This window comes from Rhinolophus ferrumequinum, chromosome 12 (genome assembly GCF_004115265.2).
Source record: "Rhinolophus ferrumequinum isolate MPI-CBG mRhiFer1 chromosome 12, mRhiFer1_v1.p, whole genome shotgun sequence".
In the NCBI taxonomy this organism is placed as follows: Eukaryota; Metazoa; Chordata; class Mammalia; order Chiroptera; family Rhinolophidae; genus Rhinolophus; species Rhinolophus ferrumequinum.
This window is the reverse complement of record NC_046295.1, coordinates 34,703,364-34,730,812: the sequence shown is the minus strand read 5'-3', so window position 1 is coordinate 34,730,812 and position 27,449 is coordinate 34,703,364. Positions and strand designations below refer to the sequence as shown.

The window sequence follows — 27,449 nt, the reverse complement described above, 5'->3', positions numbered from 1 at the left end:
TTTTCAGTCTATATATTAAGAATAATTCCAGCTGTGACCTGTTGCATCCCAGAGGATGAATGAGGTGCGTATTTGAGGAGGTGATGGGCACTTGCCTTTCAGGTAAAGCACCTGCACAGGTAAGGTCTGTGGACTAGGACAGCTCTCAGTGTGTGGTTAGGTGAGTGTGGGAAAAGGCATCCCAGTCTGATGGGTTGAGAAGAAGCTTCTATTAAAACTAAAGAAATCCTTTAATGAGGGCAAAAGGCAGCACCAGACTTCACTTTTAGCATCAGCAGGAGACCTGGAATTCCACAGAATGTGAAGCCTTTTTATAAAAAGGCTTCTGTTCATAAAACCAAAGGTTCATCCCAAATGTGGCTTTTGCAATTTAAAAGACTGTAGACAACATACCAATGCTAAGGGAATCTTCAAATTATTTGTTTAAATATTAGAGTGTGCAATTAGGAGTTTTATCCAGTATAATCACTCTTCTCAGGAAGACTATTCCCTTTCTTAGCCAATTCTAATTCTGACCAGCTGAGCCATGCTTTATAAACAACTAGACAGCAGTTTGGACATTAGGAATCTATTTCAGCCATTACCTGGATGGAGTGTTCAGCTCAGTGACCAGACTCTCTTCCTATCTGAAGCATTAGCAGACAGCCAATGAATAGTATTTAGGAATTTTTTTTTAAAGGAAGTGGGGTCTAACATTTTTACGTTTTGTTGGGATTTTATTGTTACTATTAAAAAAGGGTGACTAAGGTATATAAAAAGGAAACTTACAGTTCAGATTTATTGTGCTGTATGTTCTCAACAGTTTAATAAAATAAAACCCAAAGCTCTTAGGTTTTCCTTCAGGGTTAATACTAACACCATGCACGTTCTCTGCCCAGCTCCTATCCATAGGTCATATTCTGGTTCAGAGACTTGGGTGGGAAATAAGAATATAAAACATGTCTCTTGCTTGCCAGCTACCACATGTTAATAATAATAGTAGTCATAATTCATGGGGATCCTGGGTTTTTAGGTTTTACTTAGTTCGCTTGCTTAATTTAAAGGAATAAAAAAGTCTTGAGAAACAAGGCAGCATTGCATCAAGGGAAAAACAATGGCATCCTTTTAGCAGAACTGAACAGTTCCTTTAATTTGTATGTGCCTTCTGTCTCTGTAGTACTTCGCTCTGTAGTACTTTGTTGTAGCTGGAGGTGAAGGGCTGAGCACGAGGGTGGGGGTATTAAGTTAGTTTAAAGCAAGCTTCCCAACCTCGGCACTATTGAAATGTTGGGCTGGATAATTTTTTGTTGTGGGGACTGTCCTGTGCATTGTAGGATGTCTGGCAGCATCTCCAGCCTTTACTCACTACATGCCAGTGACTTCCCCCAGCCCCCCACAGTTGTGACAATCCAAAGTGTCTCCAGACTTTTATCAAATGTCCCCTGGGGGACAAGTTGCCCCCAGCCAAGTACTACTGCTGGTTTAAAGTAAAAGGAGTTTCAAAGGTTTCCTTATTTACTCATTTTGTCTAACCCGAAAGGAGCAAGAAGTGATTTAGTTTTAAATTGCATTAGGCCACGCCTTTTTCTGGGCTTTCTGGGTGAACCACGATTTAGTCTTAACTTTTGTGTTTCAGAGGTTTATACATGCCCTGAGAAATACATAGAACGATTCTTTCTTATGTCCAAGTTGTCACATGGATGGTTATTTGTAGATTATTCTTCCAGTTGGAAGTAGCTGAAGTGATTGATAGCCTCCGTAAGTTTACATTTTAGTAACCTCAGATGGAGTCTGACCCTTTGTATCTTTTTTTTCTTTTGCTGGAAGTCTTTTGTAGTTCAATGGTCTGGGGATTCATTGGAGAAATTGAATGTTTGAGTTCAAATAACTCAATTTCTATTTCCAAATAATCCTTGTTATCTGATGCTTTCTAAAAACAGAAAAGGAATTAAGGGGGAAAATAAACATGCATGGATTTGATACTGTGTTTATTTTCCAGTAAGCTTCAGTAAAAAGGAAAATAACTCTACAGTTTATCTGGATCTCTTTTCAAACAATGTACACATTGGGATTAGCAGCTAGCAATTTGCCAGCCTGTTTGTCAGAATTAACCTTTTGCATGTTTTAGTTAATACTGGAGGTGTTGGGATTTCATACTAGTTGGGGTGTGGGAAATATATAGGGTAACTCTAAATCACTGGTTCTCAGTCTTGGTTTCGGTTAGAATTACCCCGGGGAACTTTGAAATAAGCCAGGGCCCAGGCCGCATCTCAGACCAGTGAAATCAGATGATCTAGGCGTGAAGCCCAGGCATGAGGGCTGGGTCCTTGCTCCCCTTACTCCAGTAGTTGAGAAGCAGAGCATGTTTTTATAAGTAAAGTTTTATTGGAACACTGCAACACCCATTTATTTCCTGATTGTCTAGAGATCCTGTGGCTTGCAAAGCCTAAAATATTTACTCTTTGGCTATTTACCAAAAAAGTTTGCTGACCTCTGCTCTAGACTCACGATGAACATTTTAAAAATATTTTGAAAAGAGGCTTTATACAAAATTCATAGTAAAAGGGGAAAAGTCTGGCACTTTGCAGAGCCCGCAGGCTCAAATCCTGTCAGTTTTCTTGTACCTTGGGAAAATTGAAAAGCTTTTTCCTTGAAGAACTGACTTGAAGACGTTGTCATGCCAGAAGGAGATGTGACCAACTCAGCATCCATGGGGGGGCGGAGGGGGGTGTCTCCATTATTTATGTTAAGACCCTTTGTACTTAAAAGTTGGCATTTGTCTTCTAATTCAATGTTCATTACTGAGACTGTGTAATTGACTTCAGGGAAGGATATAGAGGCAGAAATGGCTCTTATGCAAAGTGTGTTTGAGTTTGTCGTTACTGCTGCAGCAGTTCCAGATGGCGGCAGACCCCTAAACAAAATCTCTTAGCTCTGGGGAATCTCATGTATGAAAAGAAAAATAATGAAAAATTTTAAATGCTGTTTACATCATTTCTGCCTTCCCTCAGTTCAGGTGGAAAGTTGATAGTTGTAAACAGTTGGTCAAAAGAGTTTTTTAGAAGGTCCTCCTTTGGTCCCCTAAAGGCATAAGTATGATAGAAAGGATCATATATTCTTGTCCCTTGTCACCAAAGTGAGGTTTCTGAGCCACCAGAGTCAGCATCTCCTGGGAATGTGTCAGACTCTGAAGCCTCACCCCAGACTTACTGAATCAGAATCTACTTTTTAACAGGACCCCCAGGCTATTTGTATACACATTAAGAGAGGACTGGGAAGCACTGGTCTAATGGATAACTGGGTCTGTGCAGTAAATACCATTGATCCTTGCCTCCCTCTTTAATGATTTCCTGGCTCCTTAATGGCTCTCCCGACTTGGGCTCACTCATTAAGGTAGCCAGTTGTTCCTCTTTGGCTCTTACCAAGCGTAGCTTGCTTGCTCTCTTATTTAGTGAAGATTTATATGATGGTAGAAAATGAAAATTGGGTGATTGAGCTGGAAGAGATACCAGCTTATATTCAGAAAGATGAACTAGAAAGTCTAAAGGGAACATGCCAGATTAACTTCACTTGAGAGGTAATGATCAAGTGGAATGGAGTCTTTTTTCCTTCTGCAAGAAGAAGTAATGCACTCATCAGAGCATACATTTGCATTGGGGAGCAGTTGGGAGGGTCCAAAATGAACCTCTTGAGCTTCTCGAATTAGCACACAGAAACGAAGGACTTAGACCTTTCCTCCAAGCAATGCCATAATGGTCAAAGTACACTTCTGCCTCTATTACTTGAGAAATTGTCCAAAATTTGGATGTTCATAGAAAATCTTGAGGAAACCCGGTACTTAATTTTATTGTGCGATGCTCTGTCCGTTAGTACTATTTTCTTTATGAAGTTAAGTAACTTTCTAGAGATTTGATTGAAAAACATGATTTTGAAATTATTCCTTAATTCTTGAATGGAATTGATTTGTCCTGAACATTCCTTTAGATTGACTTTTTATCTAAATTTAATATTTTTAAAGCAGTAAAAATAATTGAAGTCCAGGTGTTCTTGCTGTGAAGATAGGATCATGCGTTTCAGGCTCAGTGTCGGTACCAGGGTTCTGTGCAGGAAACGGAAGAATTTTAGGTGTTTGTGGAAGTGGCTAGGAAGAGCCAGGAACGTGGAAGTGGGATCCCCTGCTAAGCCTTAGGTTCTATCTCCGTAGCTTTGAATGGGAAGTCAAGAAGCTATGTGAAGTGCTCCTTACGTAAAGGCTGCCCCATAGTCCCAAAGGCAGGGTCTGATTGTCAGAAAAAATGCATGACTGCCGAGGGTCAGCTGCTCACTGCTACTGGGGGTACAGCATGTGCTCCCTTCTGCGTTCCCTTCTGTCTTCCAAATGTCATTCCATGTCCCATTAACAGAATCCAGATCACCTGCAGAACCCTGGTGACAGGAGAGTCCGGGAAACAGAGATACCAGACTTTTTGTTCCTTGTTGCAGGGAAAAGCATGGGCGTGAAGTTGGGATGGATGCTGAGTGACAACACAGCATCATGCTAATGACAACAGCTTATCTTTACACACTACATGTTGTTTTTGGAAAAAATATTCTCTATATGATGAACACTGTAAGGTAACTAGGGTAAGATGCCAGCTTTACATGTGAAGAAATGTGAGACAGTTCAATAACTTGCTGCTCATCAAACAAGCTCGTCAGTGTTACAGTGGATTGTGTTGGTACCTACGCCACGCTCTCCCATCTTTCCCGCCCTCTTTGTTCTCTGTAGTACTTATTTATCAAGCATCATATGACCAGGTGGAATTTTAGGGGTGCTTTAGCGGGGACCCCAAGATTGAAAAGGCACCTCAGGATGCACAGGTCTAGTATTTTCAGGATCAGTACACTGGAGGGCATATTCATAGTTGAGGATACTTCCAACTTAATAAGCTATCCCCTCTATTTAAAGAATTAGGCAATGCTTGTCATGATTGTAAAGTGCAACTTTGGTCTCAATATTACTCCTTCTTTTTTCTTAAGCAGATGAAAACCTCGGAGAACCGCCATGCAGTGAGTTCCCAGTACAGGATGCACTCTTATTACCCGCCTCCCTCCTACCTGGGCCAGAGCGTGTCCCAGATTTTCACGTTTGAGGATGGCCCTTCTTACATGGAAGCCAAAGCGAGTGGTAGGTATCTGGTTAAATAGCCTGGATTTGGAGTGGAGAGGGGATGAGTATCCAGCACTGGGTCTCAGGCTTTCTAAGGAGCTGTTGGAAAGTTTATTGCCGTATGACTCTTACATAAGTACCGTTTATGGTATTTTGTTATGGAATGATTTGGCTTTGGTAGGTTCTTAATATCATGTTTCTCTTTTCTGGATTCCTGGAGTGACAAGAATAAGATGAGAGACTCTCATTAGAAACTAAAAATGTGTTCTCTGGAGGATCAGTATAAAATACAGGGGCACTTTAAATGCGGCTCAAGTCCTGATATTTTTGGTAAAGTGAATTTCTACATATTGAATACTCATTTTCCAAAACTTTTCCATTTTAAAATTGAAGGTGTATTTGTCTTTTGGGGAAAGAAATAAAATAACATAATAAAACATTTTTGAATACAATAGATCTCAGAATTTATTCAGTAGCAATGCAAATAACTCTGATATAATGGCTTTAAAATAAAAATGACTGTTTAATGAACCAAAGCACTTTGAAATACACACTTGCTCACTTCGATTTTAACCTTTTCCTCAACCTTTACACTGTGATGATGGACAGGTCTTTTATGGCTGCTGTGTTTCCAAGCCCTGTTTTTAAGTTCTTTATGTTTAAGCAGCATCTTTTGACCTAGGAAAGTGAGAAGCACACACAATCAAGGCAGTAAATAGAAATCAGGGCAATAGTAAATGACTTGGTAGAGAAACTTACTACTGGAACGTACCCTGTACTCAATAAAAGAGGTTTGCTTTTTCAGTAGCTTGACTCTGTAGAGAACTTGTTTCTTTATAAAGCAAGTGCTTAGAGAATGAGAATCAGAACCATGCTTTGATTTCCAGATTCAGAACAATGAAATTGAAAAAAGCTGGGCAAGTTATGCTTTATTTACTGTACTAAAATAAAATAAGGGACTCCATTAATATGGAACTGATCAGTTTGAACTATAGAGACTGAAGCTCACGTTGTTGATTGCACTTTGACTTTTATTAATCATTTTTTGTCAGGAGTGGACAAGCACAACTCGGTATTATAAATATTCATACCATATAATATATCCCATATAGTCTTTCTTTTATACTGCCTTTGATTCTATGTATGTATCTGGATTGTAAGCTCCTTAAAGACAGAACACATTTTATATACTTTTTTAATCTGTTATGATGCCTTTTATTTGATATTTATTGATTGAGTGAATGAATGAATGAATGAACAAATTAATGAACAAATGAATCAGGTATTATTTTTAAGTAAGCTTGTTCTGTAAGGAAACAGTCCTGAAAGGTCAGAATTCTTACTGTTTGATGGAGCCCGTGCACAATTTAGAGATGAAGCAGGTAAATAAATGTTTGTTTATAGAGAAAATTAGCAGTGAAACGTACTTTCAGGAAGAAATTGCCTGAGCTGCTTTCACTAGGAATAATGTAATATTTTTAGAAGCACTGGCATTCTTGAGTCAAAGGTGTAAATTCAGAGGAAGGCAATAAGACAAAAAGATAGAGGAAATTTATTAGAGCAGAGAAGAATGCATTTGGAGAAGAGCAGTAGGCATTTGAATTTATGGCAGCAAAGGAAGAGACTCAGCTGGAAAGAGGTTACAGTCCAGGAACGAAGAGACCGGCTGTACCAGTGTTCAGAGGGAAAGATTGGGTGAATAACACCTAGAATTTCTCAAAACTTTTCTGACGATACGTGTATTTGAGAGTGTGGTGTGAGGAGACTCCAGGTTTAACCTTCGGGTATCCATCTAACTCACTAATAATTAATCAGGAAGGTAAGCTTCAGACATGACGGAGTTAGCTAGGAAGAATTGCAGTGACATTACAGTAATGCCTTCTTTGGAATTGTCATTGCTAAAAATGAACTGGCGCTGTAAGAAAACTGAGCCAAGAGCTGGGATGTCTGCAGACGGAGCTGGGCTTCCTGTTACTCTCTAGTCCTCACTTCCTGCTAAGACTTTATTGTTCTAACTTCTTGGGGGAGGGATATATATAGGGGCCATCTCGGTGGGGGGATAAAAAGTGTTGCATGAGAGCCGCCGGCAGAGGTGTGTGTTCTCACACTGCTGCGGTGGTTTTGCTTTATCTTTACCCAAATAAACCCTCTTTTTGGCACTACCTGGAAAATTGTTTTGTCCAGTCAACATCATGGAGAAAGAGAATATGAATTAATAGAAAATCCAAATCTCAGCTAATTTTTTAAAGAAATGTGACTCTATGAATTCCAAATGTACGGTATCATGAGCTCTACATTGCATGAAGTTTTTGTCATTGCTGGTGGGAAGAGAAAAGAGAAAGTTGTGCTTTCAGTTGTCATCTCTTGGGGCATTGGATCTTCAGTTTTATCATCAGCATTGACACCAGTGGGGAGCTCTTTGAGGGCAAGTTATGTCCTTAAGTAGGGCTGAGGCTAATGGCAGGGTGGTGGGTAGGGTTGGGGACATCAGTATATTCATTTGTGAGAAGGTGGCAAAGGCTGGCTGATAACCAGTTACATTTCTTATTAGTTCTGTCAAATTTGAGTTGAGGTTCTTTGGTTGTGTTGCGTTAATAAATAAGTTATGATTTGTAAATAGTGTATCAATTCTAAATGGGAACTTTAAGTAATTTGAAAAACAGTGTTTACAGTAGATTTAATGTTTTCTTTAAAGTGTTAAGTATAAATTTGTCCATTAAATCCATTTTTCTTCAGTTTCTTTAAAAATAAGCTTAACCTCTCTTTACTATCTAAAGAAATGAGTCCCAAGTTCTATGTTTTCCTCTGATTTTGCTGAAGATAAAAACATGAAAACAGAATGTGGGGGGGAGATAAGTACAGGGAAAGTTTTTCTTTCGCCATGTTGCTATTAATTAATGTTCTTCTTTTGTGAAAAGGTTAGGTAGGAGCCATTCTGTCCTTTTCATATCCTGAAACGCATTGAGAGGTAGATCAGAGAGATGCTGGGCCGTCAAGTAGAACTTTAGAAACCATTGCAAGCACTTTGGCCTTTACTTCACGTGAGCTGGGAAGGCACTGGAGAGTTTCCAGCAAAGGGGGCAACATGTCTGCCTTGTGGTTTTTAAAGATCGCTCTGGCTGCTGTTTAAGAATAGACTGTAGAGATGCAAAGTGGAATCAGTGAGACCAGTTAAGAAGCTACTGCAGTAATTCTTGCAAAAGAAGACAGTGGCCTAGTCAGGGTGGGAGTATAGTAGTGATGATAAGTGGTTGAATTCCAGATACATTTTGAATCTAGAACCAACAAGATTTGCCGATGGATTGGGGATGTTCCAGAAAGGGAGGAGTGAACGATGCCTTCCTAACTTTTAATCTGACCAAGTAGAATGTTGGAATTTCCATTTACTGAGGTAAAGAAGACCATGGGAAAAACAGGTTTGTGGGGATTAGGAGTTTAATTTTGTACATAGTAAGTTTGAGATGTTCATCCGTCATCCAAGCAAATTGTCGAGTAGGAATTGGATGTATGAAGTCTGAAGTTGAAGTAGGCCCTCCCTGCTGGAAGCAAGAACTTGAGAGTTCAGTGCATTGATGTTATTTGAAGTCAATATGATGAGATTTCCCTAGAGAAGTGAGTGTAGCTGGAGAAGAAGAAAGGACCAAGGATTGAGTCCTGAGACCCTCCAGTGTTTAAAGCTCTGGTAGATGAGGACCAGCAAAGGAAAGAGTAATAAGGAGTAGCCTAGGAGGAGGAGGAAAGCTAAAGGTCAGTGTTGCCTTGGAAGCCAAGTAAAGAAAGCATTTCAATAAGAAGAGTCCAATAAGCTGATAGGTCAGATGTGATGAAGACTGGAATTGACCGTTGGCTGCTGCAAGGTAGAAATGATCAATGACCTTGACAAGTAGCCACTTAGGTGGGGAGGAGGTGCTCGGGAGAAAATCATTGGGTCAGTGAGTACAGACAGTTCTTCAAGGAGTTTTGCTGTAAGGGGGGTAGTGAAATGGGGTACTAACTGGTGGAAGAAGTGAGTTTAAGGAAGGTCTTTTTCTCTTTTTTTAATGAAGGGAGATATTATAACGGGTTTGTTTGCTGATGGGAGTGATCCAACAGAAGGGAAATTACAGGTTCAAGGTGTGTGTGGGGGCACTTGTTAGGGACAATGGCAGTGTCCCTGAGTAAGCAAGCTGAGATGAGATCTAAGGCAGTGGTCCCCAGACTGGTGTGGGTCTGTGGATACTTTGTCACTGCTCTAAGAGGAGGTAAGTAAAGGAATTAAGAGTAAACAAAATCTTTCAGCAGCATGACAGAGCAATTTTATGTTTGTTGAATCCAATAAAAAATTGGGTCTTGTATTTTTGGTCTTTCATTTTGCTAGTAATTCATTTTTTTCTTGAAGTGAGATCCACCTAACAAAATTAACTAGTAACCATTTTAAAATATGAAGTTCAGTGGCATTTAGTATTCACTATGTTTGGCAACCAGTGTGTTTCCCCGAAAATAAGCCTAGTGGAACAATCAGCTCTAATGCATCTTTTGGAGCAAAAATTAATGTAAGACCTGGTCTTATTTTACTATAAGACAGGTCTTATATAATATAATACAATACCTAGTATAATATAATATAATATATAATATAATACCAGGTATAATATAATATAATACCAGGTCTTATATTAATTTTTGCTCCAAAAGACGCCTTAGAGCTGATTGTCAGACTAGGTCGTATTTTCGGGGAAGCACGGCAATACCTTTGTCTAGTTGGCAAGGCACTTTCATCACCCCAGAAGGAAACTCCATATCCAGTAAGCAGTCACTCCCCATTTTCCCTCCCCCCAGCCCCTGGTAACCACGAATCTGCTTTTTGTCTCAATGGATTTGTCTATTCTGGATGTTTTATGTAAATGGAATCATATAATATGTGGCCTTTTGTGACTGGCTTCTTTCACTGAGCATAATATTTTCAAGGTTCATGCAGGTTATATCAGGTGTCAGTACTTCATTCCCTTCTATGGCCTGGTAAGATTCCGTTGTATGGATACGCCACATATTTTTATCCATTAGTTGATAGACATTTGGGTTGTTTACATTTTGGCTATGAATAAGTCTTTGTATGAATACCTGTTTTTAGTTCTTATGGGTATATACCCAGGAGTAGAATTGCTGGATCACGATCACAGGGTAATTCTGTGTTTAACTTTTGGAGGAACTGCCCAGCTATATCTCACAGTGGCTACACCATGTTACATTCCCATCACAGAGTATGAGGGTTTCAGTTTCTCTTGCCAACACTTGTTATTTTCCATTTTTAACATCATGATTCTGGTAATTCATTTTTATTGTATTTTATAAACGTATCAGACCATGGTATATTGGAAACTGGAAAAAAAAAAAGTAAAATAAAGCAAAGCTTCACACAGATAATTGGGGAAACACTGACCTAGTGCCCAAGTGAGGGTTGGCTTATAGGTGTGAGTGTGACCAGATCATCGTAGCAGATGCAAGTTGTTCAGGAAGTAGTAGTAGAAGCATCCTGGAAATACTGCTTCCTCAGCTAGGGCTAAACAGGTAGATGCACAGTGTTAACTCAGTGTTAACAGATGCACACATAGCTCGAGGTGGTAGCATTTCGTATTTGTAAATAGGCATCTCTCTATGTTGAATTCTTGAGTATAAGTTCTTGGAGTATATTGAGGGCTAGCCAACCCCTGCAAAAAGATTTTGGCTTAAACTGGGAAAGATGAACATACCTTGATCTTTTTATCTGTTTATTTTGCAATCTCAATTTGAAAGTTCACAGTGGTGCATCCTCTTCCTTCTGGGTTTTTGACCTCTTCTGGCTCAGATACAGTGGCAGGCTCCCGTGCGAACTGCACCTTCCTTTTCAGTCAGCTTCTGCTCTTTTCAGGAGAAAAAAGCATACATTTGAGGTGCTTATTACATATCAGGAGCTATTCATGTAATATTTGCCTAAAACATAGAGGATGTCAACGGCTCTGTGAGGTGAGGTTCAGAGCATTTACATTTCACCCAAAGGTCAGGTAGCCAAGGTCGGTGGAAGGTCCTGAATGAAAGCCTCATGCTCTCCTTCTGTGATGTCTGGGCAGCTTGCAGAGGCCTGTGCTCCCAAATAATGACTTTCTGAATCCATTTAGCATTAGCAATTTTGTAGGCCAATGAATGTAGAAGTGTTTGATTTCACTGATGGCCTATGCTATTCCCCTACAGTGGTCATGTCTGAGTGCAAAATGTCTGAGTTTTACTCTGTGGAATGGATTTGCTTAATGCCGTACATTAGAGTTGGATTTTAGCAAAATATCGTCCAGCCAAACCTCCCAGTTTTGCAGGTGACAAAATATCGTCCAGCCAAACCTCCCAGTTTTGCAGGTGAGAGCAGAGGTTGTGCTACCTGTTGGAGGCACCCTCTGATTTCCTCACTCATATCCAGGATGCCAGTGCTGCTGGTTATGTGAAGAGATGTGCCATTCTGCCACCAGTGGCTGGGTGGGGCTGAGATTCTGTGCGTAGAACCTGAATGGAGCCATGACTCACCAGCGGGGGAGCCTTGGGAATATCAGACTCTTCTCTGAGAATTCTGCTTCCCTTACCTGTTAAAAGGTGTGTGAGGAGGTGGGCCCTGTCAAACCCACACAGGTTTTGTGAGGATTGAAATCTTGTCCCTATGTAAACAATCTATAAATAAGAAAATGCAACAGAAGATGGCAGGATACTATTCTTACTTTCACCATTCCTTTCTGCCAGGGTTGTGTTGATGTTTCAGGTATTTCTTCTTGTCAGGGAGAAAGATGTTCTAGAAATGTTTTAGAGTCTTGTTCAGACAGTACAGAGAGTAGGCCAAGGAGCTGCTTTTGTTGTGTATTTTCTGTTCTGAATTGTATGGCAAGCTGGTAGGGAGAAAAACACTGACCCTTTTCTGTCCCTGCTTTTTAAAGAAATTTGAATGCATTTTATGAACATTTAGAAAATGTTGAGTTTAAACTTGACACTTTAGGCAGTGACTTACCATTTGCTAAATCAAAGGGAAGAGCACTTGGCTGGTAAACCTGTTTTTCTCATGTGACCTTTTCATTTTCAGCTTATCTTTGAACAGAGAGATAAGTGGGGCCTTCACTGGTACCCCCCGTGGAGGCCAATGCCTGCAGGGAATGGATCCCACCACAGGAGAGGAGATCTGGCTCAGATCCCCAGCTCTGGGTGGGAGTCTAAGATGCTTGCTTAACCTTAGAGCTTCACCTTTCTCGTCTGGAAAGTTGAAAAAAATTACAGCTTTACTCATTTTTAATTATGGATCACATAAACAACTATGTAAAAGTATGGCAAAAGCTGTCAACTCCCTTATTCTTACATGAAGATCCGTCCTTATTTCTTATATTTCTATCTATTTCAACAAGTGCCTGGCAGTGGGTTGTACACATGAAAACGATTGCGATCAGCAAGAAGGACTTATTTTTCAGCCCTAAAGGGACGCTGTTTGAAACTAACCATATGTTGATTGTGACTCTTGAAATTAGCTAGACATCATGGCCTATGGAGTGAGGAAGATGAAGCATAATAATATTAAGCATATCATAAACATTTAGAAATGGCAGCTTTGAAGACTTACTTTTAATATATAACACATGTGATATGTTTCCTATGTAAAGCAAAGGAGATAACCAGAGAAGAGGGGTATATAAAGACACCAGCAGATCCCTTTATACCTAAAGAATCGGATAGAGGGGAAGCTAAAATGCTGTTTGGTGAGGACACATAGATTTCTGTCTTTTTTCCAAACTGCCTTTTCTTCCTCCATAAACAGAGCACTGTACAAAGTAAACTGTAGGTAAGATTGAGAACTGATGTGCCCCGAACTCTGGCTTTTGACAAAGCCACCACCAGTCTAGAAATGGCTGGCACTTCCCAGGGGCTACCTGAGAGAGGTCAGACTCACTCAAGTAAGGAAAGAGTTCACTCACTGCCCCGGCCCACAAGCATACCCTGGATTTATAGCATGTAGAATCTTCCTTTTGGAAAAGTTGCATTCTGAAGACGTAATTTTTTACATTACCTTGATTTTCAATGTATAACAGAGCAAAAGAGGTCGAGAGGGGCTCCTTCACACGTAACTACAGAGTGGGTGGAGTTGCAGGCCGAATGCTGTGACATCCCTGAGCCTTGGTGCTGATATTTAGAAAGAACTGTAACCAGAAGAGGAACTCAAGTCTCTGAACCAAACCATTCCCTGGGCGTTCTTTCTGCAAGTATATCCGGTGGTTTCCTCTTCCTTTCTTTTTCTTTCCTCACAAACTCTTACTTGGCTCTTACAGTGTCTGTAAGACAATGTTCTATGCACTTGATGGAGATAACTCGTTCACTTCTCATATTAGTACTACCCCTCTTTTCAGACGAGGAGACTGAGGCAGAGAGACAGTGCCTGTGAAGCAGGGAGGAGAAGGGGTCCTCATTTCCCTGTGGCAGGTGGAGAAACAGCATGGTGATGATTTAACTTGTCTGAGGCCTCACTGCATGACAGTCTGGCATTCTTGTGTTTGACATATTTTCAAGGAAGTGATAGCTATGATTGGGATTGAGAATGCACTTGGAAATGTCCTGTCTGCTAGGACTAAAAATCTGCAATAATACTTGTGGTTTGATGATAAAATTTCAGAACCTGCTCCCTCAGCATGTGCATTATGCAGAAATACCCCCATCTGGGGGTGTCTTTCTGTAGCATGTTGGTGTCCCAGCAAAAAAAACCAAACCAAAACAAACCCCAAAATGAAAAGCAGCTTTAAAAAAAAAAAAAAACCACACACCATCAGGCGTGGTATTTACATTGCTATTCCCAAAGTGAAATATAAACTTCAAAGCACCTTTATGACTTAATTAACATAGTAAAGTCGCTTTTAATTTTGTGGTTATATTTGAATTTTCTTTTAATAACAGGAGGGAGGTACAGTACAAGTATTAATATTTGGTGAAGGCAGATATTATAAAAATTAAATAACTAGTTATTAGCTTTGAAATTATAAGTGCAAATAGAAACACAGTCAACTACTTTTTTATAGTTCTTTTTTTCCCTGTGGTCATAGCTATTATTTTAAAACACGAAGCCTGTTGATTTTTCCCCAGATAATTTTTGAGACAGTATTTTGCGCTCTACTTAGTCTGTCAGTGGCTTATTATGAGATTGCTTTTACATCTTCAACTTACATTTTAAAAACTAAGTTCATTATCCAGGGCATCTTTGCAGGGGTTTTCCTGTGGGCTAAAGATGACAGTCTACAGCAGCATACAGAGAGTGAGCTCTGGAAAGCACACTTTTAGGAGCTCATAAGTGTCCTGATCGCCAAGTGGAACATAATGAGTAGAAAACATTGCTTACCCGTGTTTTCAGTGCTAATTTTATCTGATGGCATTCAGGTGCGACTTTGAGTCCCCTACCTGCCTGCTCAGTGCAGAGACCCCAGTCTGTGGTGAGCACATCACACATCATCAGGTTTGCTGTTTCTGCTACTCATTCAGTGACCGTTTGTATTTAAAAATCCTGAAGAGGCAGTGCCCACATGAGCGGTAACTTGGATCTGACAGTATCCACTCTGATCAGAGCATCCAACATTCATGACACGTGGGATTTCTCCATTTGCATCTGACTTGAATGCGTTGGGCCTTAGCAATGTTTTCTGGGCTTGGTATGAGTAACTCAGGAGTTTATTTTCCCTGCTCGGCTTCTCAGAGGCAAGGCCCAGGCCAAGTACAACTTGAATAACCTTCAGGAAAACTGTGCTGTCCTTCTGTCGGCTGCTGTCTTTGAAAATTGCCTCCAGAGTTAGTGAGCAGGAACAGTTAAGATTTACAAACAATGATGAAGCTTGTCATGCATCTTTCACCATTCATCATCCAGGTGCCGTGCCTGGGCGGTGAAGTGTTCTTCATAAAAACCAGCTCAGTGTGAAATACACCTCGCTGCAATGTTTACTGCTCTGAAGCTCGTCAGAGGCCCTTTATAGTAAATCCAGATTGCGATGTGACATTACAGTATATCATTGCCCAGCGCGGTGGGGTTTACACTGGGAATGAGTGCAGTGCACACCAGATGAGGTGTCCAAACTGAGTTATGTCAGAATTTGGCTGTTATATGGGGATAGCTTTTGTTTTTCGAACACTGAAAGTTAGCTTTATATGTATTTATATTTATATATAGGCATATACTTCCCATCTTGCACATATACATGGGTATACAATATATGCTGAGGTCAGGTTCCAACTGGGCTTCTGCTGTAAAGGATGACGACCAGGTTTTATGTACTTTCCAACTGTTGTTCATCGAAATTGGCATAAATGGAATCTTTTAGGGGAACTAGAGTAGATGGTTATTTCATCACGGAAGTGGGCTTGATTTTTCTATGTGTAAAGTGATCATATTTACCCTCCGTTTTTGCAAAAGCAAGGACCCCTCTTGTTTGGGATTATTGTGGTACACTGGAACGATCCCTTGGAGATGGGGAAAAGAGAAGAAACCCCATACGACTGTTCCCACTGGCTGTCAAGCACCTTGCCTGTCGTGCTGAGCGCGTGCACTTGGGGTGGTCTCTGAAGTCAGTTGCTTATTTATTATTCTTTTTAGTGAGTATCAAAATCTGAGTGCTGCCTCTGTTATCTTGAAAGATGCTGCTTCCCGAGATTTATGGCGGTTTAGCTTAAATCTGCAAAATAAAAGCGCACACTGAATTTATTGCATGAGCAGGTTTATTTACATTCACCCTAAAGGTGCCGATATTAAAAATGAGCTGCATAAAAAAATAATATTCAGAGATAACAGCAGGCCCTGCAGTCCCGTAATCGCTTCCTAACACATATTTTAAAATTCTTTTTTCAGTGTAGCAGGATTGTTATGAGAACCATTTTGTGGTCTTTACACATCTGGTGCTACACTGAATCCAGAGACTCTTTCCCCCATTTACACCAAGTCCAGGGTAGAGGTTCCCCCCACTTTAAATGCAGAGGTGAACATAACTCTCCCACCACTGCTGTCTGCTATTTTTCTGACTATGTTTCCTCTGAGTTGCAGTGTCCTCTTACTGTAGATTGATAAATGGCGCCACATCCGAGCTTCCTGAAGCAGCACAGGAAACCGCTGCAGGTGTCAGGTACTGGCTGGCCTCTAGGGGTGGCACAGGGGCCAGAAGCCTGTCACTGACCCTCGTACCAGGAGACGGAGAGAGTAGCCCCCAGTCAGCTCAATGGAATCACTTCCTTAGGTTGCAAGATCACACAGGATGGCGAGTTAAAGTTAAATTTCAGATAAACCACAAAAATGATTTTAATATAAGCATGTGCCACTACTAAAAGTGAGTTGTTGTTTCTTAAATTTAAATTGAATTCAGCATCCCGTGTTTTCATTTGCTCAATCTGGCATCCAAGACTTCATCTAAGTCTCCTCTGACCCACAGTTTTAGGGCCCTGAGGTAGAAGGCAAAAATGAGAAGTGGATAGAGGAAAGCAATACCTTCTTTCAGCATATTCAGCAGTTTTAAGTGTTGTTTCATTTATATTTCTACGAAAATAGTACAAGAGGCAGTGCTGATCATGCTTGGAACAGTTTCCTACTTTGGCTGAAACCATTCATGGGTTTCTTAGTAAAAAGTTTCTGGGTTATAATTTATCCTTGCACATACTAATTGTATTGTTTCTTCCTCTGTTTAGGTAATTTATAGGTGCAGACATTTCTTTTTCCATATCTTACAGGTTAGCTCCATTAATATAACAGCAAATAAAAATGAACCCACTGCCTCTCAGAATCAAAACAGGAAGTTATACTTTTTTGTGCATGGGGTTCACTTGTCCCCTGGTAGCTTTTTTAGCCATAACAATAACTCTTTAAATGCTCAGACAGGACCAGTCCTCTGTCTCTTTCCTGAAGCCCCCCAAGCATATAAATTGATGGCTTAGTCAATAAACAAGTAATAAATTCATTGAGTGCCAATTATGTGTCTGTGGACTTAGCATTACGCCTAGGAGATGAACCATGGCAGAGAGCCTGCTGCCGTGATCCCTAAGTGTCAGCAGATCTTGGGGACACACGCCCTTCGCCCCTGTACACAGAAAACTGGGTGTGCGAGGGAATAGCTGTGTGCCAAGCTGTCTTGCTCGTATTCAGGACTTGGGTGAGGTCTTCATTGTCAGCCTATGGGAGAGTTTCCTTCTCAAGTTGAGAAACCAAGGTCACAGCCAAATTTGTGATTTGGATAGATGTTTCCAAATAATTAGTCCTTTCCAGGCATGCTTCACGTTTGTTACCTATATGGTTATAGGGGTGGGCTGGGCTTGATTGATTTGTTTGTTTGTTCTTAACAGTTTTATTGATATGTAATTCACATACCATAAAATCACCCTGTTAAAGCATACAGTTCAGTGGTTTTTAGTGTACTGACAAAGTTGTGCAACCATCGTCACTATCTAATTCTAGAATATTTCCCTCATCCCCGAAAGAATCCCCATATGCAGTCACTTTTAATTTCCACCTCCTTCCCAGCCCCTGGGAACTACTATTAGACTTTATGTCCCTATGGATTTGCCTATTCTGGACATTTCATATGAACAGAATCATATAATATGTGGCCTTTTGTATCTGGCTTCTTTCACTTAGCATAATGTTTTCAAGGTTCATTCCAGATGTAGTATGTAAGAGTGCTTCTTTTTTTTTTTTTATGGCCAAATAATATTCCATTATATGGAAGGGCTTGGTTTATTCTGAGTTAAAAAAAACTCTTGCAGGGCCCAGCAAAACTATTAAACTGTAAGATTCTCAAGGTGAAATATGTGTTTTACCTCATTTATTAATCTCCAGCTCTTTCCACTTAACACATGAATATCTGTAAGGAGTAGAATCTACTCTATGAAATGAGAGAAAAGTGGCAGTGTGGACATTGAGCAAGCCATACTGTGTTATTAATATTCCTGCTTTATGCCAATAATAGTTACACTGTTAGGATTGCCATAATAAAATGTCTCAGGCTCGGTGGCTTAAAAAAAGGAAATTTATTTTCTCACAGTTCTGGAAGTTAGAAGTCTGAGATCAAGTTACCATCAGGGTTGGTTTCTGGTGAGGCCTCTCTCCTTTCATCTGTGTGCACAGAGAGTGAGAGGGTGGGAGAGGGAGGGAGTGAGTGCTCTGGTCTCTCTTCCTCCTCTTATGTGAACACTAGTTCTGTCAGATGAGGGCCCTGCCCTTAATACCTCATTTATCTCCCTAAATATCCTATCTCTAAATACAGCTACATTGGAGGCTTGGGCTCCGACATACTAATTTTGCAGGGGGGACACGGTTCAGTCCGTAAGACTACTGAAGGGCTTAATGTCTCTACCTGTCTCCTCTTGATGAGGTTCTTGGTAATAGCAGGAGAAGGATGCTGAGATTTGGTGGGCCAGCATGGATAGAATGAATGGAGTACCTTTCCGGGTCTACTATCTGGCATTTGCTGACCACTCACTCATTTCCCAAGTTCTCCGACATGCCAGGCTCAGCCTGTGTGGCAAGCCGTCATCTGTAGGTGGGGTCCCCAGAGCAGGGATGTTTTTCAGAGATGGAGAACTCCGTGGTCAAGCACACCCCACTCACCCGGAGCACTTTTTCCCAGAGTTTCCTTTTCTTTTCCCCCCTGGAATTTGGTTTTTTTCTTTTTTTCCTCTCTGAATTTAGGGAAAGAATTTCCAGTTACTTGCCATCTTTGCCCTTGAAGTACATGCTCTGTGTAACCTTGATCAATTTACTCTGATACACAGCTACAAATTAGGATCTTTGCCAGTTTTCCTGGCCAATATGTCAGGGATGTAGGGTCTTCCCACATAGGGAAATGAATGACAAAGCAGTGCATTGCTTCCAGATGTCACTATGAACCAATGCAAAGGTTACTTCACAGTAAACTTATCATGGTTAGCATTCATGACCTAGCTAATGTTCATTCCAGATCGGCCAAATATGAAAAATAATCTTTTACTCTATGAAGCAGTTTGACACATGCCATTTTGTTTAATGCTAACAACAATCTTATTAGACAGTAAGAGGTTCTTTCCTCCTGACACCAACGGATTCTGACATCAACTAGGTGTCCTGTAATTCCACTCAGTTCTGACACTAACTATCCAGTTAGCTCAGATCCCATAGGTTAAGAGCTCAGACTCACAGGACTGCCCCCACTTCAGACACCAACCACAAATGGGGTGCCCAGGCCACCCACATTTTTGTCCAGCCCATTACAAATTTGAGGGTTCTCACAATCCCCACTCAGGTTTGATAATTCACAAGAATGACTCATAGAACTTGGGAAAGCACTTTACTTACTATTACTGGTTCATTATAAAGGATATAACTCAGGAGTAGTGACATGGAAGAGATGCATAGCGCAAGGTATGGGGAGAGGATTTGCCCTCTTTGGGGTTTGCCTCCCAGCACATTGATGTGTTCACCGACTTGGAAGCTCTATGAACCCTGTCATTAAGAGGCTTCATTACGAGGCACGATTGATTAAATCATTGGTAATTGGTGATTAGCTCAATCTTCAGCGCTTTTCCTCTCTCTGAATGTTAAGGGGATAAGACTGGATGTTCCAAGCGTCTAATGAAGGCTGGGTCTTTTGGGCACTCAGCCCCCATCCTTAAGCTTTCTGAGGGCTCACCAAGTGGCACCTCATCAGGAACACAGAGGCTCGTTCGTACCACCCTTACCACTCAGGAAATTCCAAGAGTTTTAGGAGCTCTGTCCCAGAAACCAGGGACAAAGACCAAATATCTTTCTGTAAATCCACAAATAGGTAGAGCCATAATCACTGACTCTATTTTAGAGCAGAGTTAATTGCTGAATAGAGAGAATAGATGACACAGCTGGTAGTGGAGCTGTATAGACTTCTCTCTCCTGCTTTGATGTCCGCCTGGAAAACTTTCCAACCTCAGATTGTCACACCAACATTGAAACTCTTATCTTCAGCCTGTCTTAAACCTGTACAGGAGCTACTAGACACATAGGGTTATTTGAATTTAAACAAATAGAAATTAAAAATCCAGTTCCTCAGTCACACTAGCCACGTGTTAAGTGCTCACTTGGCGCCACATGTGGTGTGACTACCATCCTGGATGGAGCATAAAAGAACATTTCCTCCCATGGAGTTCTATTGGACCGCGTTACGCAGAGAAGCAGGAGAAGACTATTTTGTTACGGACTTGTAGAGTGACAAGAAGGGTTTACAGCTGAGACAAAGGAGTGGCAGTTGCATAAGTTCAACAAACACCATTGCAAAAGTCTTACTTTTGTGGAAACATCAGCCCTTATTCAAAGAGCCTGTCAGGTTGAGGAGGACTAATTGAAGGCTGATAAATGTGAGTTGGTCTTTGGATCTAACTGTGGTGCACTTTTTTTTTTCAATAGCAGATGGAAGTGAGTGAGTAAACTAGAATTTGGTTGATCTCAGTCCAAGAATGATAGTACTTGCCCAAAGTGGACCTCTGTTTAGGTCTTTGATCCACTTTGAGTTCATTTTTATATGTGGTGTAAAGGTCCAACTTCAGTTTTTTTGCATGTGGATATCCAGTTTCCCCACCACCATTTATTGAAAATACTGTCCTTTCCCCCTGGAATGGTTTTGGCACCATGAGGGGAGAGTGGCAGAAGGGCTACACCCTGTTTCCCCGAAAATAAGACCTAGCCGGACAATCACCTCTAATGCGTCTCTTGGAGCAAAAATTAATATAAGACCCGGTCTTATGTCCTATAAGACCGGGTCTTATAGTAAAACAAGACCGGGTTTTACATTAATTTTTGCTCCAAAAGACGCATTAGAGCTGAATGGCTAGGTCTTATTTTGGGGGAAACACGGTAGTTTGATACTTGCCTGAGGCCTTTTTCTGTGATCCTCAGAGAACACTGAATCTGCAGCACAGGCCTGAAAGGTGCCAGCTAATGATTCACTTGGATATCTGTGGTGAATAGATTTTCTCAGTTATTTTTTACTTTTGTTTACTTGTCTCTCCCTCCTGTTTCAACTGTATCTTTTTCCCACTCCTTACAGTTCTGAATTCAAGGAGACTAAGATAACAAAGGAAGGGAATCCTTCCCAAATCAGGACCATAGTAGAGCAGTGAGAATAAAGACAACGGCTGACTTTCCATTTTTCTGATGGGAAGTTTTTCTAACAGAAAGGGACAAATGTTGATATTTAAAATACTCAGTTTTTAAGGATCATCTGAAGCTGCTTATGTATATAAGAGATGGCAGAACGTCCTCAGGTGAGCCCCCGAGGAAAGCCCTGAAAGGCTTTCCTGTCCTATAGCACTATTCCTAAGGAAACAGGCTGGTGGAGGTAAGAGCTGACGAGCAAAGAGGAGCAGATGATAATGCCTGCTTGCCTGGCTGCAGCCTGAAGTTGTCAATCACCCCCTTAATGCTTACAGAAGCGAAAAGTCAATGTGTAGTTGTTTTAATTTGACACACTCTTGGGTTGAGAGTGTAATCGCTGGAGGGGACAGTTAAGTGGCTGTGCTCCTTGTCAGCTCCTCTGGGTTTGACTCCTGTGCTAAGCACTTTCCTGATAAGCAATAGATTGGGTTAAATACCTGCGTAATTGCTCCTTCCACATGCTGGTCTTGCAGTGCCTTGTACTACATTTCTATCAGCACTTGCCTGAGGCTGTTGGGGTTTATGCTGCAAAGAGAGTCAGTCTGTATGTTCATTTTCATGAATCAATGTCGTTTTTTTGAAAAGCCGTTGTTACAGCACTAAGTGGACTGAAATAAATTACACCCCCTCCAGGCCCACTGGAGTAAATTAGAACTGTTTATATGCATCCAAGTGGTCTTTTGAGTATAAATGACTTTTGTTTACTTATCAAACCAAATATTTTGTCTCCAGGAAATGGAGGCAAATGACTTGCTTAGTTTTTAATCCTGTGAATAGTACTTTGCTGCTGTTAAACCAGAAAGGAAGTGCTGTGTATTATTAGGTAGGAAAGCCCCCCACCACCACCACCCCAGTGACATTATCCCAAAATCATTTTCGAGGCTGGAGACATTTTGTTGTAATTATACCAACTCTGGGTGTCAAACCTTGTCTTAAACCCCCTACTTAATATGTGCCAGTAATGCACTGAGCTCAAAAAAGTGTGGCTTCTTGCCTCATATGTTCCTAAGCAAAGAAACTAAATTTTGGAACATGTGTTTCTCTCCTTGGATTGCTTGTCTCTCCTTCTTCATGAAGGATGTGTGCTGCCTGATACTTATTTACTTTGGTTGTTGAGAGAAAACTTTTGCAAATTCAAGTGACCACTAGCCTGACCCTTTGTGGTTGGGACGCAGCTACTGCAGTTTGGTTTTGGTTGGCTCTATTATTATAAAATACCTGTTTCATGGTAGTAGTTAAAAGACCGATCTCATGATTTTCTTTCCCTTGTTTTTTTGGTTGGGCCACTGTCTTCCATTTACCTTTTCCATCGGGCTTACTAGACCGTGTTAATAGTGTCTCTCAGTGAAGCACTAGCAATCCTTTATTTTTATTATACTTTTTCTCATGCTAAATATAACAAAATATGTCACTTTCACTACGTTTAAGTATAGGATTTAGTGGCGTTAAGTACATTCTTAATGTCGTGTAACCAGCTGAGGTTACTGTAAAGGTCTAAGACAGCCATCGGTCTGTGAGATGGTGGGGTGGTGGGGTGGTCCATTCCAGGGCGACCTTCTGAGTTGCTCTTTCCCCTCACCGCTTGAATTGCCTCACCCCACGGCATCCTAGGGCTACTACCTCCAGGGTACCAGTCACACCCCATTCGTCCCTTATGTGCCCGTTTCCCTAAGAATCTGTGTTTACACAACTGCTGAATCCTGACCTTGCCCCTGCTCATCTCCTATGTGACCAGCGTCTTCCTTTCCAAGGTGACCATGGTGCTTACCCTGCCCCCAGAGACCACGCACCGGGCCACTGGGATGTCCTTTTAACTCTGCCCATTCTTGTTGAACTTGACTCCTAGGTTGTACCATGTGCCAGGAACAATCTTGACACTCTCCCTGGTGCTCCCAGCTTCCCGCAGTGGCCGAGTCCTCTTTTTTAATTTGCCAGCTCTGAAGTTCATGATGTTTTCCAAAATGAATGACAGTCACAGGGTTAATTTTCCCTGGTTCTGCTGTTTCAAAACGAAATTCCTGCATATACAGAAAATAGTCCTATTTTCTTTTATATATTCTTTTTCTTCATTTCTTTATTGCCACTTATATAGACTACAACTGCCTGAAGAAGGCTTTTGCATTATTCTCTGTAACTCCTAGTTCAATGCTTTATATAAAGTTATTTTTGTCATTATTTGTAAAAATAATTTTTTTTTGTAAAAAAAAAAAGCAATACACAAATATATGGTGATGGAAGGAGAACTTTACTAACAATTGTCACCCCAGTAAACTTTTAAAAAAAGCAATACAAGCTCATTGGGGAAAAAATATAGGAATATATTTAAACCAGAAGTTACATAGTGATGTTTTATAATTTCTTTCATATAGATACTACACATTTTGTGTTTCTTTCCTCCCCAGTGTTGGTTATGATAATAAACATTAATACCTGAAAGAATGGATATTATATTGATGTCAGATATCTTTTTGGCATCCATCAAAATAACCATTGATTTTTCTCATTTTAATGTAGTAAGTCACATTAATGGATTTCTTAATGTAGAACCATCCTTGTATTCTTGGAAGAAATCTTCCTTGGTCATGAGGCATTATCTTTTTAATACGTTTCTGGATCAAATTTCCCTGTATTTATTTAGGATATTTGCATTTTTAGCCATAGTGAACTTGGCCTTCTTTCCTATTTTGTGATATTCTTATCATGTTTTTGTATCATGGTTATAATAAGCTCATAGGATGAAACAGAAGTCATTTGTCTTCCTTTATTCTCCGGAGAAATTTAAATGCACAGGAATAGTCATGTCTTTGTGTTTGAGTGACGTTTCCCATAAAAGCATCTAAGCCTGAGTCCTTTTCGGACGGGGAGTGAGTCTTGATTAACTTTCCTGTTTCTCTTATAGTCATCGATTTAATGAGTTCTCTTTCTCATTTAATTTTGGCAGTTTGTTTTTATTTGAAGAGAACTATCCATTTCGCTTTTATTTTCATACTTACATGGTAAAAGTCACAGCGATCGCTTACATTTTTAAAAACACTATACCTGTGGTTATATCTACCTTCTCATGTTTAATGTTTTTCTCTTTATGTGCTTCCGTTGTGTGTTCATGGTCAGATTTTCCAAAGGTTGGGTTGTTTTATTGATCATTTCATAGTACCATTATATGAGTTTATTTGTTCACATGTATGTTTTGGTTGGCACAACTTAAGTTGTTCTCAATTAGATTTTTGAAATTCTTTATTTCTACATTTTTCTTTTAGTTCCCACAAAAAAAAAAGTGAGTACTTATAGTAATAAAGTCAATTGGCTTAAAGAAGTTTCTCCCCCAAATAATGTGGGCAAGCGGGAATCACACTCAGATCTATCTTTAAAGCTCACTCTACCCCTCCCCCCAGCCCCCAATATTATGCTGCTCGGTGAGGTATAAAGGATGTCTATTTCTTAGTTTGGGTTCTACTTAAAAGCGGAACTCAAGACAACAAGGACTGCTGTGCTTTAGTATAGTAATTCCAAGAAGGAAGAGTGTGGGAAGGAGGAAAAGCCAACATAAAGTTGTGTCATTGAGGTCACTGCAGGCAGCAACAGCTGTTAGTTCTGGAACCTCTGGGGAGCTCCTAGAAAGCCCCTCAGAATTCTCCACCTGAGGATGAAGCAGGAGAAGCTTTTGTCCATGAGTTCCCATCCCCCTTGGCTGAGGTATTATGTCCCCTCACTTCTGAGTTGCACATGCGTGCTTGAAGAAGGATAGTGCATGCGACATGAGAGAAGCTCTGGGGCAGCAAGTAAGTAACCCGTGGTCCACTCTTGATGCAAGATGCTGTCACAAGAAGGTTCATAGAAGCTTGCACAGAGGTGTTGCCAATAGGATGTTAGTCTAGCACTAGAGGCATCTAGTACAGTCTATTTATAGGAATGTCATTTGAACTCACGCGTGACAGTGCATTTCCCCAACTCTTTTCCATGAAAGTAACACATAGCCACCTAACACTTAGGACCTGGATTTTGAGTATGTAAATTATTTTCATTTCCTTAAAGCGTGAAAGTCGTTGGGATGGTGGAATATATGGTCCACTTTCAAACGGACTTTTCGGATTGTCAGCCATAGAAGGGGGAGTATTGGTTGAAAATAATGTGTTGAAGATTCGCCAGCAGATTCCAATTTACTGATGAAGTACCTTATTCTAGACAAGATTTATTTTGGCGAGAAAGGCAGAAAAAGCACCATGGGAAAGAAGCTATTTTTATCCTTTTCTTAACCAAAATATATCTATTTAAAGAAACTATGAATTTAAAGTGACCCTTCAGACAATATGGTTGGCTTTGGACTTAAGCACAGATTCTCAGTCAAATTACTTTATTTTTTTTCCTGTTGAGGGGAGGCCATTGCATAATGGTTCAGAGCACTGAGTGTGGTGTCTCCCAGACCTGCGTCGTCTCGTAAATGCTACATTGATCTTGGACCATTGTCTTCGTCTCTCTGAACCTTGGTTTTCCCATTTGTAAGGTAAAGGTTATAGTATGCATTTCATTAGGGGTTTTTTAGTGTGAATTAAGTGAAATAATGTAGCTTAGTACTGCATAGGACACATGGTTAGAGCTTACTAACTCCTACTTACTTTTGTTGTTTTTTGGGGAATTCCACGATCTTCTTACTTGTATGTTCCTCATTGAGTTTGTGCCTGCCAAAATCCTGAGAAAGAGTACAGCTGAAAGTGTTCCAGGCAGGTTCAATTCCAGGAAAGAAACAGAATGAGTAGTAGGGTTGGACTTTTGTCATTTCTCCTCCATCGTCCTCGCACAATAAGGGCACATACACATGTAGGGCTTTTTCTTACTTCTGGGAGCCTGCTTTCCTCTTCTGTTCTTTTCAGAAAAAAAAAAAAACAATTTGATAAATAACATGGTAAAATAATATTGATTTTATGTCTTAGGCCTCCTGATGATTTGCATTTTAAAAGGACTTCAGTGTTTATTCTGAAGAAATAAATCTTTAATCATGAAATTTCAGATATTTTGGCCCTTGGGTGGCAGGCATATTTTAAGGACAGCATCTCTTGTCCCCTGAATCTCAAATCACTCTTTTGTAAGTAACCACCTCTTTTGTGTACACGGACCCAAGCCTGATTCAAGCATCTTGGTTTTAGAGCTGCTTTAAATTTGACTTTATTCCAAATATCATATTTGTGTGCCTATTAAAATATCACATACACTTATAACAACAGGCTATGTGTTATAAAATATTACTATTTTATGTTTCAAACATAGACAGTAAAGTATATTTTTATTATAAATGCTTTGGAAGGTACATGATTACTTTTTAAGTTAACAAGATAATTCAGTAAATCTTTAGGCAACTTTCAGTTGCCTAAAGTACCCACCCCCAAATGACCAATTTAACCTAAGGAATTGTGCAGACCTCTCTGTTGGGTAAACACTTGCTGTATTATAACAAATTAGCAATAATCATGAAATACAATACAAATTTTATCAGCAAAGTACCATTTTCAAAATATTTTAAGTGGTTCACATTAACAATATAACTAGGTTCTAGTAAATGTTTTTTTCTTTCATATTAGTTTACAGTCAGCCATTTCATACTTCCATCAAGATGAAACTTGTTATGCAGCTAACATTTGTACTTTATTCATCTAAAAAATACCTTATAAGTCAGAGATTTATAAGAAAGCAGTTAAAAATAACTTTGGAAAGCTGTGTTTTTTCAGAACCTGTTTCTGTGCATATGGTTTAAATAACTATTTTTTTCTCAAACGAACAGAACACTGTTTTTATTTTCTCTGATAAGGTATTTTTTTAATACACATACTTTTTTTTTACCTGTTGTAATCTTGGTGTGCCTCAAGAGCTAAACTCTCAATGTATATCATGTCCAACTTGCTATGAAATCACATGCAGACACATTTCTGTAGAAATACATAGTTTGCTTGGCTTTTTAACCCAGTGAACAATATTGTTGCTCAAGTGTGCTTTTTTCAGTCACCGGTTGGTCTTAGTCTTTCATGTGAGTACATGAAGGCCTGCTTTATTCTTTTTAACTGGTACATAGGATTCCACAGCTTAGATGGAACATAGTGTATTTGGTTAATTTTCTTATTTATAGAAAATCGTGTTGTTTTAAACAAATGCTTCAGTCTCTTTGTACACATGTGCTGGTAT

At 40.1% G+C, this 27,449-nt stretch overlaps 1 protein-coding gene across 2 annotated transcripts in view; it reads left to right on the top strand.

Moving 5' to 3' along the window:
* DMRT1 (doublesex and mab-3 related transcription factor 1) overlaps positions 1 to 27,449 on the top strand; it is a 95,113-nt gene that overhangs the window by 50,613 nt on the left and 17,051 nt on the right. For both annotated transcript variants that reach the window (XM_033123781.1, XM_033123780.1), the window contains one exon: positions 5,002 to 5,146. In XM_033123781.1, the coding sequence (XP_032979672.1) occupies positions 5,002 to 5,146 (145 nt within the window). The remainder of the gene's footprint in view (positions 1 to 5,001; positions 5,147 to 27,449) is intronic.